Source organism: Bos mutus, chromosome 25 (assembly GCF_027580195.1).
Source record: "Bos mutus isolate GX-2022 chromosome 25, NWIPB_WYAK_1.1, whole genome shotgun sequence".
Lineage (NCBI taxonomy): Eukaryota > Metazoa > Chordata > Mammalia > Artiodactyla > Bovidae > Bos > Bos mutus.
Window position 1 is genome coordinate 678262 of NC_091641.1, and position 12292 is coordinate 690553.

General features: G+C 43.7%; 1 protein-coding gene across 1 annotated transcript in view; it reads right to left on the minus strand.

Moving 5' to 3' along the window:
- Window positions 1–9345, minus strand: part of LOC102285514 (zinc finger protein with KRAB and SCAN domains 7) — a 31369-nt gene extending 22024 nt beyond the window's left edge. The window contains 3 exon segments of the mRNA XM_005893138.2: window positions 1073–1226; window positions 1473–1995; window positions 9193–9345. Coding sequence (XP_005893200.2) covers window positions 1073–1226; window positions 1473–1898 — 580 coding nt within the window. The 5' untranslated portion in view covers window positions 1899–1995; window positions 9193–9345.
- Between the last annotated feature and the right edge of the window lie 2947 nt (window positions 9346–12292).

The window sequence follows — 12292 nt, forward strand, 5'->3', positions numbered from 1 at the left end:
TAAGTGCGTATCTACTACGTAACAACTACCTATTCCAGGATTTCTAACGCTGTTACTGATCATCTGAAGCCCTCATCTGGCATTTAAAACCATGAACATCCTTTTCCATTCCTGATTTCACCCTAGGAGGAAGCAACGGGAGGGGTGGGCCGTGGTGGACTACCATCGCAGCATCTGGCTGGTTGGCGGGGCTTCTCCAGCTTATGACTGCTAGCTGCCCTCCAGAACGCACCGACAAGGATGCCCCCTTCAGCTTTACACGCCCGCCCTGCACGTCACCACAACAGACACACTGGGTGAGGACTGTGTTTATCAGCTCATGAACAATCATTCTTTTAGCATGTTATTATTATTTACTGATAGTCTATGTACCTACTTTGGTTTTAAAAGTGGATAAAATACATTAAGATTTCCCTCAAGGGAAAAAAAACTAATTTTTATTCATATGCCTCTGAAATGATTTTTTTTTGCCTCATGTTCCTCAACCAAAACATTTTTTCCATCCTTTTCCCATTCTTTGGAATTTCTGAAAATAACCTAGAAAAAGAGTGATGTTATACAGTATTTATACATTTTAAAGAAAATGAATTTATTTATTTTTCGGCTGTGCTGTGTGGCATGGAGGATCCAGTTTCCCTCAGCATGCACTGAACAGTGCAGAGGAAGCAGAGTCTTAACCCCTGGGCCATCAGGGAAGTCCCAAATAAAATCAATTTTAAAACGATCCTTTTCAAGATAATTTATGACATACCAGAGTGCTGGATATATATCATCTCTTCTGAGGACTTTCCTGTTAATAAAAAGTCTGCTAGACACCCAGAATGCTAACAGTTCAACAAATAATATAATGTCCACTCAAGTTTATTATGCACATTCCACTTACCTCCTCAGTAACACTAACTCATGAAACTGGTCTGCAGGTTATGTTTCCTCTGATACATAGTAGCAATGACAACAGAAACAAACACGCTTCTCCACTACAGGCATCAGCACCACTACAGGCATCAGCACCACAGACGCATCTGACTGGCGTGTCCCCGCCTCACAACCCACGTGAACCCTGGCCTCTTACCTCGAGGTTGTAACAGACGGGGTTTCCGAGATGAATGCTTGAAATGGGACTGGGTGGGCTCATGAGGAAGGTCAAAGCTCGACGACTCCTGCACTGGATCCAGTGGCACCATCCCCCTTGCGAGCATCTCAGGCCCATGAACTTGACCTGGGACCTGAGGACAAACAGGTTAGGCTTGTGGGTAAATTACTTTTTAAACAGGAATTTAGACAAACAAAAAGACAGTAAGTATGCCAGGGGCTGGGCGAGGGCCAGGGCCAGAATACTTTTTTTTAACAGCCAAGCGGAGCAGGATCTAAGTACCACAAAGACTATAAATCCAAGCTTTAAATCAGTAACTCTCTCTCTGCTCCAGTCTCAAAGTCCACGTGCTGCTCACACATCACATGCCTCGCCTCACCTGCTGTCCTGACAAATCCAGCTCCAGATCCTCCAGCAAGGTCACAGCCTCCTCCCCGCTGTCAGGACGGTACTCCTGCAGCCAGGCCTGGAGCTCCCGGGGCAGAATGGAGAGGAACTGCTCGAGCACCAGCAGCTCCAGGATCTGCTCCTTGGTGTGGATCTCGGGCCGCAGCCACTGGTGGCAAAGTTCCTTCAGTCGACTCAGGGCCTCTCGAGGCCCGAAAGTGTTCTGGTAACAGAAGTGCCTGAAGCGCTGGCGGAAGACCTCTGGGTCGGGCGGGGGAGACTCCTGCAGGCTGGCGTCCTGCCCCCACATGTGCTCCTCCTCATCCTCCTCTTCCACCTTCACTATCACGATACCGTCCTTCTCCTGGGCAGCCTGCGGGGACAGACCTGTGGCTTCCCTCGACTCAGCAGTCATCATTCAGGCTCAGGGACCTGACTTGATCCGAACAGGGTCTGTGCTCTTGGGCTCTCCTTTCTGTCCTGTGAGATGTCTGGTATCTGTTTCTGTACTATTTCTGAAGAGTTAAAAAAAAAAAAATTACTGGTACCTTTATGGAAAGTGATACTTTGCGGTTAATACTTCATACAAGGCTACACATCCAAGCATTAAAAACGCCTCTGAATAGTAAAGGAAAAAAAAGTCCCTGGTACCAACTGTTTTCACTGTCACTTTATAGATATTAAGGTTTTGCAAGCAAACTCCCAAATGGCGAATTCTACCCTCAGGGTGTCTGCTGGAGTCCAAGCACTCTCCTTCCAGGGGAAGGCAGGTTATGACATCATGTGTTTACACACTCAGCCTGGTGAGAGCTGAGAGAGGGGTGCCAGGCGGTGGCTTGCAGCAGCACATGTACGAGCTCCCAGGACAACCTGGAGCACCCTCTTACAGATGACGCGACTGTGGCGTGGGTGACTTCGGCTGTGTACTCAGGAGCAACCTACCTAGTGGAGCCAACACTCACGCCAGATCGGAAGGCCCGGATGTGTAACCCACCATTCAGATATTTCTATGTTTTTTATGGGTGCCTAGGTCAGTACAAAATGAGCCACTCTGAATAAGGAAAATATCAGAAGGTCTATTCATATTTTAAAAGTGAGAGAAAATAGACCACATCTAATGTACAAATGGATACTAACTAGCTCACTCGGTCTAAACGCTGAACATGTTCACAAGAGACAGGCTGGGGGCGGTGCAGGGGCAAAATAGGTCAAACGACACACACTTCCTGTTGTAAAATAAGTCCTGGGGTGGAGTCACAGCGTGGCGACTCCAGTTAATGCTGTGCTGCATATTCAAAAGCTGCTGAAAGAAGTTCTTAAAATTTTTCTTCAAATGAAAAAAATGTAACTATGGTGATAGATGTTATCCGGACTTATTGGGATCACTTGGCATTACACAGAAACATTGAATCATTATGTATCTTGAAACTAACCTTTATGCTATGTATCAACTACATTTTAGACAAGAGCAAGCAGCTTTAGAGATTCTTGCAGAGAAACTACTAGAAGGGGAGACACTAAGAAGGCAAACACACACAAACAAGAAAATGGCGGCTGAAGCTTCTATCCAGAGCAATCTCTAACTCCGCCAGGTTAGAAGGTGAAAACCAGTGTGGATCTAAATCTAACAAGAAGTCAACCGACAAGTGAAAAAAAAAAAAAAAAAAAAAAAAGTATGAGGAAGGAATTATTAGTGGGTTGTTACATAATTTTAACCACTAAAACTGATACTCAGCATCCTTGAAACTCCTTATTGTCTACACATTTTAAAAACTTGGAAATATTCCCTAATTTTTTTAAGAACTTCCAAATGAGGATTTTTAGTGGGTCTTGAGCCTGTTTGTTAAAATTATAAAACATAAGAACAGGTGATATAAGGGCATGGAAAAATGGAGATGTAGAAGCTGAATTTCAAGAACAAAAACTGAAGAGGGTTGGTGGACAGGAGCAATCACGAGTTACTAAGCAGATGCAAAAATGTATTTCTTTCATCTGAATTGACAAACCTTTGTTGAGGCATCGTTTTCACCTCTTACAGCCATCAAAATAAGCAATAAGTTTTAGACACAGCATCTGGCTGTATCAAAATGAGATAAGCCAATAGTTTTAAACTAACAAAACATTTTTAATTACATGACTTTCACTAAAAAATTATTAGTAATTTTGGTGGAAAATGGATCACGTACATTTAAAGCACAAGATTATTTTAGAAAAGCACTACTGTATTTTTTAAAAATTATACAAAACACTGGTATAATGATGTATGTATGTAGCTTTTGTAAACAGTTTTTACTGACAGGATTGTGTGACTGGAAAAGTTTGGAGAAGACTGTTCTAAACAAACATCATGATTTTAATTTGAGGTTTATAACCAGATTCATTTTTCTTTCTTTGGTCCCTAATAAAAACCAGAAATCATTATTAAAATAGCAGCTTATGATTACAATAAAGAACATTACATTAAAAAAGGCTCTCTGCATAAATATAAAAAGAATGTGGGAATTAAGTCATTTCTCCAATACTTTAAACTGGTAAAAGGCCTATTGTAAACCATCTTCTAAAAAGCAAGGGAATTCCAGAAGAACATCTACTTCTGCTTCACTGACTGTGCTAAAGCCTTTGACTGTGTGGATGACAACAAACTGTGGAAACTTTTTAAAGAGATGGGAATACCAGACCACTTTACCTGCCTTCTGAGAAATCTGTATGCAGGTCAAGAAGCAACAGTTAGAACTGAACTGGTTCCAAAGTGGGAAAGGAGTACATCAAGGCTGTATATTGTCACCCTACTTATTTAACTTCTATGAAGAGTACATCATGAGAAATGCCGGGCTGGATGAAGCACAAGCTGGAATCAAGATTGCCAGGAGAAATATCAACAACTTCAGATATGCAGATGACATCACCCTTATGGCAGAAAGTAAAGAAGAACTAAAGAGCCTCTTGATGAAAGTGAAAGAGAGTGAAAAAGCTGGTTTAAAACTCAACATTCAGAAAACGAAGATCATGACATCTGGTCCCATCACTTGGAAACAATGGAAATAGTGAGAGACTTTATTTTCTTGGGCTCCAAAATCACGGCAGATGGTGACTGCAGCCATGAAATTAAAAGACACTTGCTCCTTGGAAGGAAAGCCATCACCAACTTAGACAGCATATTAAAAAGCAGAGACATTACCGACAAAGATCTGTCTAGTTAAAGCTATGATTTTTCCAGTAGTCATGTATGGATGTGAGAGTTGGACCATAAAGAAAGCTGAGTGCTGAAGAATTGATGCTTTTGAACTGTGGTGTTGGAGAAGATTCTTAAAGAGTCCCCTCGACTGCAAGGAGATCCAACCAGTCCATCTGAAGGAAATCAGTCCTGAATATTCGTTGGAAGGACTAATGCTGAAGCTGAAACTCCAATACTCTGGCCACCTGATGCGAATAACTGACACATTTGAAAAGACCCTGATGCTGGGAATGATTGAAGGTGGGAGGAGAAGGGGACGACAGAGGATGAGATGGTTGGATGGCATCACCAACTCAATGGACACGAGTCTGAGCAAGCTTCAGGAGTTGGTGATGGACAGGGAAGCCTGGCATGCTGCAGTCCGTGGGGTCACAAAAGTCGGACACAACTGAGCGACTGAACTGAACTGATCCATTCCTTCAGACTTGTTTTGCACTCCACCCCCTTGCTGGGGAAATATATTTTGTTTTTCAATTTCAAAGCAACTTTATCTAGAAAGTCCTTGGTTACAAGTATTCAACTCCCTAAGCATTTCTGAAGATTTATCATACGCAAGGGCTTCCCAGGCGGCACTGTGGTCAAGAATCACCTGCCAATGCAGGAGATTCGGGTTTGATCCCTGGGTCAGGAAGATCCCTCGGAAAAGGAAATGGCAACCCACTCCAAAATTCTTGCCTGGGAAATCCTATGGACAGAGGAGCCTGGAGGGCTACAGTCCACAAGGTCGCAAAAGAGTCAGACATGACTCAGTGACTAAACACAAATACACATGGTGTCAGCCTAGACTGAGGGGAATAAAAAGATGAGAACTGCGATTCCCGTTTTTACACAAATCATTACAGTACAGAGCAGATGTTCCAACAGTTCTAAGGAGGTTTCCACGTGCTGGGGCAGCCCCAAGGGGTACCTGACAGCTGACAAGGCAGCTTCCAGGAAATGGCCCCACGGAGCTGGAGCATCAGAAGAGCCAGGACCTGAACAGAAAGAGGCACAGGCAGGGAGTCCAAGAGACCACTCTTTTGGCTGGCTTTCTCTCAGCTGGGAGGCTAAATAACTCCTGTAAGGCTGGGTCTCCTTCATTTCATTCAGAAAAGTGGAAAAAAGAGTATCTTTTCCAGTGATGCCTCCCAGAGCCGTCTTCCACCATCCCAATATCCAGGCTCCACATCTCCTGCTGACACCAGTGCCTCAGCCCCACCCAGTCTGTCTTGCTTCCATTTCTCCCTGTTCCAACATGAACAACATACCAAGGTCAACTTAGTATTGCCAAAGTCTGCTGCTGGTCATTCCCTCCTTCCCCAGTTACGCTCAGTGAATCCACTGGACTCTTCCACTCCCATTACTTTTCTCTTAGTAGTAGTGATTCCCTCTATTTCAGCCTATTCGACCCATTAACGTTCCCGTTAACATAATACCCATTAACCTGGGGTATGACTTGGCATCTTTACTTCTTTGCTAGGACAAATCTCCCACCTTTATCAACCTCAACTGGTCAAATTTTCACTCACCTTCAAGATGTACACTGTTTCCTGACATTCCAAATTAAAGAAGATATCTTCCTCATCTGAATGCTCTCAAGACTTTCTCTGTCAGGCATGTCTGCTCTCCTTGTCTTACCATTACCTGAGTTTCTATCACCACTTCCCAACCAAACATTAAGCCCCTCGAGAACAAGGACTCTTGTTGACTCTTCTTCTAAAGAACTGGGCAGACCTTAATTCTGTTAAATTGAAGAGAAGAAGTAAGAACAACTTAAACTATTTCAGCTCCCCTTGTCATCTTACTGCCTTCAGTGGCAACTAGGGATCAGCTGGTCCACGAACATCTCATTCACTCAGACTGAGAATTTCATCTCTGATTCCTCTCCCCTTACGTAAGTACATTCATCTCCAAGCACCAGGGAGATGCAGTTCTTTGTTCATACTTATTTTTCTATCTAGTTCTGTGAAGAATGGCTTCTTCTCTTTGGTGCCCTACCTTCATTTTCTGCCTCCCCTTCAAAATTCATCTCCAACCTTGCTCTCAGATTCTTCTTCTTACAACTCCATAGAGCCGTCCAATCCAACAGCCCCCAGCACCTGGTCCCAGCTTCCCCATCAAGCTTCATTTCCCATCAGTTTCTTCCCCTTCCCTGCATGAACCTTTTCCATCCAGCAAAATTACTCTACTCAGTATTTCCTAAATGTCTTATATTTTGACTGTCTTCCCTTTCTCACATCATAATGCCTGGGATTTCCCTCCCAGTCTTCCCTGCCTTTTCAAATCCTCCTTATCCTTTAGAGCTAAGCTGAAATGCCACTTACCCCTCATCTGTTCAATTCAAGAAGCCTCTAGCAGGCATAATAGTAAGAACCAATGTTAACTGGTCGATGTACCAGGCATTTCACACAACACTCTTAGGAGGTAGGTATAATTATGGTCACAATGTATAACAATGAAGCTAAGGTTGATAGATGTTAAGTAACACCCAAGGTCACAGAGCAATTAAATGGTTAAGTCAGGATTTGAAATGAGTTCTGTGGGACTCAGTTCAGGTTCCAACCATCACACCAAACTCGCTTAAGCAACGGGACAAACCCTGTTATAGTGAAAGCAACACAAGTTGTAACAACTGAATTCTAGTCTCCTATGAGGAGTAAGTTACATGACCCTGGGTGAGTTATTTAACCTCTCTGACACCCAGTATCTTTACCTGTCAAACGGCGGGCAGGGTAGGATCAGAGGAGCAGAAAACTACCTCTGGGGTCCCTTTGAGTTGCAAACCATTCTGACACACTATCCGATATAGATAAGATTATCCCCAGTAACTGGTTTTCACCAAAGGTAAATACAAAAGATTTTCTTACAAGAAAGGCTTGGAGTTACAAGCTCAGTTTATTTCAGAGGCTATTTTCTAAACAGGCCAGTATCTTTTCCAGGGTATAGTCTTGACATTTTAAACAAAGTGCACCCTCCCCATTTTTGAGAAGCACTCTGAAATGTTTTAAAACATGAAAAAGCTACCTTTAAAAGATACCTAGGTATCCCGAGAATTCCAAAAGAATACTGATACTCAGAATAAAAAGGAAAGATTTAACATAACACTCATCTGTATTTAAATACAGTATAAAGTTAGCAAAAATTTAAATGCTTAGATCAAGCAGAGAATCAGCAAAAGCCTAAGGTTATTAATTAGTGAGCCTCCCTGTTTGTATTTTAAGATTGGTGAAAACAGCCTGAAATAATGAACAAGAATTGTGCATATTAATTCAGAGACAATACAAACATGGAGAACCATTTTGGGGCAAATTATCATCATGATTCCCTAAATAATAAAACTATTTCTCCACATGTGGCTGGCAAATACAGTAACAGGGCTTTGTTGACTGGTTACAATGAATCCTCCACAATTCAATTCAACAAGTATTTATTGACCACCTCCAATCCGCCTAGCAATGGCCTGTACAATAAATGCTTTCTTTGGTCCCAGGCCATGTAACAGCCACTCTCTATAGTGAAAGTATCTTATTGTGTACTGGAGGCACTGTAGGAAGGGGAGGGCAGGGGGCAGTGTCAGGCTGAACTGTAGCTGAATTTTTCAATTACACTGACTAAAGCAAATAATCTCAAAGTTGGAGAGGCCTTTGGAGAAAACCTAATCTGATGGATGACAAAACCGAGAGTTGGCAGAAGTGTCCTGTCTTATCCAAGGTCACTCAGTTAATCAGTCTCCTAATGGTCCCGTGCAATTTCCAAATTCTTTCACTCTTCGCCCTTCCAAGTCAGGCAGAGTAATACTACCCAGAAATAAAAAACGCACCTAATCTTCCGGACAGCTCGTTTTCAAAGCCTTCGAAATATCCCCTAAAGCTGAGAGTGGGACGTATGTATCATCTCTATTAGACCAGATCACTTCTTCATCCACTCAGACTAGGCTTCAGACGCTCTTTAATCACCGCTCGGGGGACGGGGTGGGGAGAAGCAGGTGATCTGGAAACACATATTCGGCATCTTGAAACGTGTCCGTTTCTCAGCCTTCCGCATTTTTCACCTGCAGATCCTTCAAGGACCCCGAAAATTAAAAAATACCTCTCACGAGAATCAAAGCAAATGGCGACTGAGGCAGAGAAGAAAAAAAATCCAACAGGGGTCGGTTCGCTCGTGACCCGGTTTGCAAAAACGTCAAGCGAAGACGACGACATTGCAGTTGAGGGCCCGGAAGGGACCCGCAGACAGCTGTTCCCCCGGGTCTCCCAGGACCCCCTGCCAAGGACAGAGGCCCCCTCCCTGCCCGGGTCCCCGATGCAGCGGGCTCGGCTGCCCCGGGGGACGGCGCTGCCTACAGCCCGGCCTGAGGTGGGGACAGGGGTACGGACTCGCTGCTCGCGGCGCCCCGGCCGCCAGGAGAGGACCCCAGGTTCGCAGCTGCAGAGCCCACCTCCACGCACACACCCCTGCAGCCCCGCCCGCTCCCTCAGAGGCCGGCCCCAAATCTCACCGTGAGCCCCGGGAGCGGCTGGGGGCGAGCAAAAGGAGTTGACTCTGGGGCTCAGGCCGGCCGAAGGGCGCCGCGCTCAGGTTCGGGCCCTCCTGACGCCTCGACACAGACACAATGAGTCACAAAGGCCGGAAGTGTGTCAGCACCTCGCCTTCCGGGACTGCGCCGCGCTTCCGGGTCCTCTCTAGGAGGGTGGGAGGATTCGACATCTCGGTTTCCCCAATGCTGGACGTGTCCACTGCACAGGTGCAGCCTCCCGCGTTGGGGGTCCCCTCCCGCAGCCTGTGCGCCCCCAAGTTAGGGCTGGGGACGAAAGGATAAACAGGCTGTCCAACTCACACCAGTCCATCTGATAATTCGATTTCTCCTTTTTCACCTCGGGCAGTCCTTGTAGTAATTAGAGTTTTTATCAAGCAATAATACTTAGTAACTGTATGTTTGTGGCAGAGGAGCTGAAAGAACGATGTACACTGCTGCTGCTGCTGCTGCTGCTGCTAAGTCGCTTCAGTCGTGTCCGACTCTGTGCGACCCTATAGACGGCAGCCCACCAGGCTCCCCCGTCCCTGGGATTCTCCAGGCAAGAAGACTGGAGTGGGTTCCTTCTCCAATGCATGAAAGTGAAAAGTGAAAGTGAAGTCGCTCAGTCGTGTCCGACCCTTAGCGACCCCATGGACTGCAACCTTCCAGGCTCCTCTGTCCATGGGATTTTCCAGGCAAGAGTACTGGAGTGGGGTGCCATTGCCTTCTCCACGATGTACACAGAGGAGATCAAAGTAAAGCCATGGGTGGCTCAGTTTCACAAAACTATGGTGGTAGTTCCTCTCCAGCCCTGAAGGTGTCTGCCAATTGAGGGGGTTGTATTTTCAAATACTTGGCTTGTGGATAAAGGACGTCTTTCTATGCCCAAGCTAGTCGTAAGGTTCTATGTTCTGCTCATGTGACATATGCTATTATAGCAATTTAAAAGAAGTTTTCAGAATAATAACAGGCACTTTTGCCTTCAAGGTGCTTTCACAACCTACAACAATTATGGCCTTCACCTGGCAAGATAAGGCAGAAGTAATACTCTACCTGCTTAGCAAGAGCACCCACAGACTTTAATGATTGTGACTTTGCTCTATATTCCAAGGCAAGTTCTGGGGAGAGACTGAACTCAGTAGCTTGGCTGCATGACTCCTATAGTTTGAAGAGTACTTTGAAAAAATATTTGAAAACCAAAAGTCAATTACAGTATCGTTAAATGAAAAGTGCAAAATGGAGAAAAGTAATCACCTATAATCCTTCCACCCTAACCCAACTATGATGGATTTATCTCTTTCCTATCTGTTTTCATATGTCTGTGTGGGTGTATGTGCTAAGTCGCTTCAGTCATATCCAACTCTTTTTGACTCTATGGACTGTAGCCCACCAGGCTCTTCTGTCCATGAGATTCTCCAGGCAAGAATACTGGAGTGGGTTGCCATGCCCCTCTTCAGGGGATCTTCCCAACTCAGGAATGGAACCAGTGTCTCTTACATCTCCTGCATTAGCAGATGAGTTCCTTACCACTAACACCACTTGGGAAGCCCTTTCATATGTATATGCTTTTATTTATTATTTTAAACATGGTTCAAAACTATAGATTATATTGGATAGGTGGCTGATATGTTTGAAGTACCTGCCACATTCATACTGTGTGACCACTTTTTGGACTGAATTGATGGGATCAGGTTTAGGCACTTTTTGGAAGCACAGCTTATATGCTGGCCACTGGAATTACAGAGGTGGTCTGTTCTGAGAGCTCTGAAGAATGGAACAGTAGGGAACTAAAGTATCTAGATCTCCTTTCTTGGGGAGTTCAAATGTGAGACAAACAGAAAACCCGGGCCAAGCAGAAATCAATCAGCAGAAGACATTAGGTGACAGAAGCCACGAAACTGTGGGTGTCATGGGTTAGCAGCAGCTTCAGGGCTGATGCACCACATGGCAAGGTGCACAGAGGGGAGCCCAGCCACCCACTACTGAGAACCCAAGGCATGAGGAGGTGACCGTCTGGATAACCTTCAGGCCCCTATTCTGGGCATTGCTTAACTTTGCTGCAGATGTTATTGTTCCCTGTCTCCCTATTACCCTGTGTGTCCTTACAATAAATTCCTTGCCAATAAAAGAGTCTTACTTGGTTCCTTGTCACCTAGCAAAGCCGGATGTGGTTGATGTGAAATTATGTGTACTACTTGAAAAAGCTTAATTATCATATCACTGACATTTAAAATTTTGGTACACGGAATGGATAAGCATCATTTTAATAGCTATATAGTATTCCATCAAGCAGTGTATCATTAATTATTTAGTAATTCCTATATTTCTAGACATGCTGAATACTTTGAAAGTTTTGCTAGGTTAAGAAATAGTTAAATGAAGATTTTTGTGCAAATGTCTTTTGGATTGTTTAATTAGGACAGATTCTGACAAGTGAATTAATATTTATATATATGCATACATACATATATATAAAAAACATCATTTATAATTGCCAAGATATGGAAGCAATCTAAGTGTCCATTAACAGGTGAATGGGCTAAGAAGATGTGGTGTGTGTGTGTTTGTAGATATACAAAATGGGAAACTACTCAGCCATAAAAAAGAATGGAATTTTGCCATCTGCAACCACATGAATGGACTTGGAGAGTATTATGCTAGGTAAAATAAATGGGACAGAGAAATACAAATACTGTATGATATTTGTATGTGGAATTTAAAAAATACAACATTTATATGTGGAATCTAAAAAATACAACAAACTGGTGAAGTAACATGAAAGAAAAAAACTCACAGATACAGAGAACAAAACTAATCATTACAGTGGGGAGAGAGAAGGAGAGAGGGAATACAGTGGTGGGGAATAAAAGGTACAAACGATTATGTATAAAATAAGCTACAAGGTTATATTGCACAACCCAGGGAATATAGCCAATATCTCATAACTATAAATGGAGTAGAACCTTTAAAAACTGTGAATCACTATAGATCTGTAACTTATATTGCATATCAACTATATACTTCAATAAAAAATAAATGTATAACCGTATTTCCTCCCCAAAGAGGCTTAATTCTTATCTTT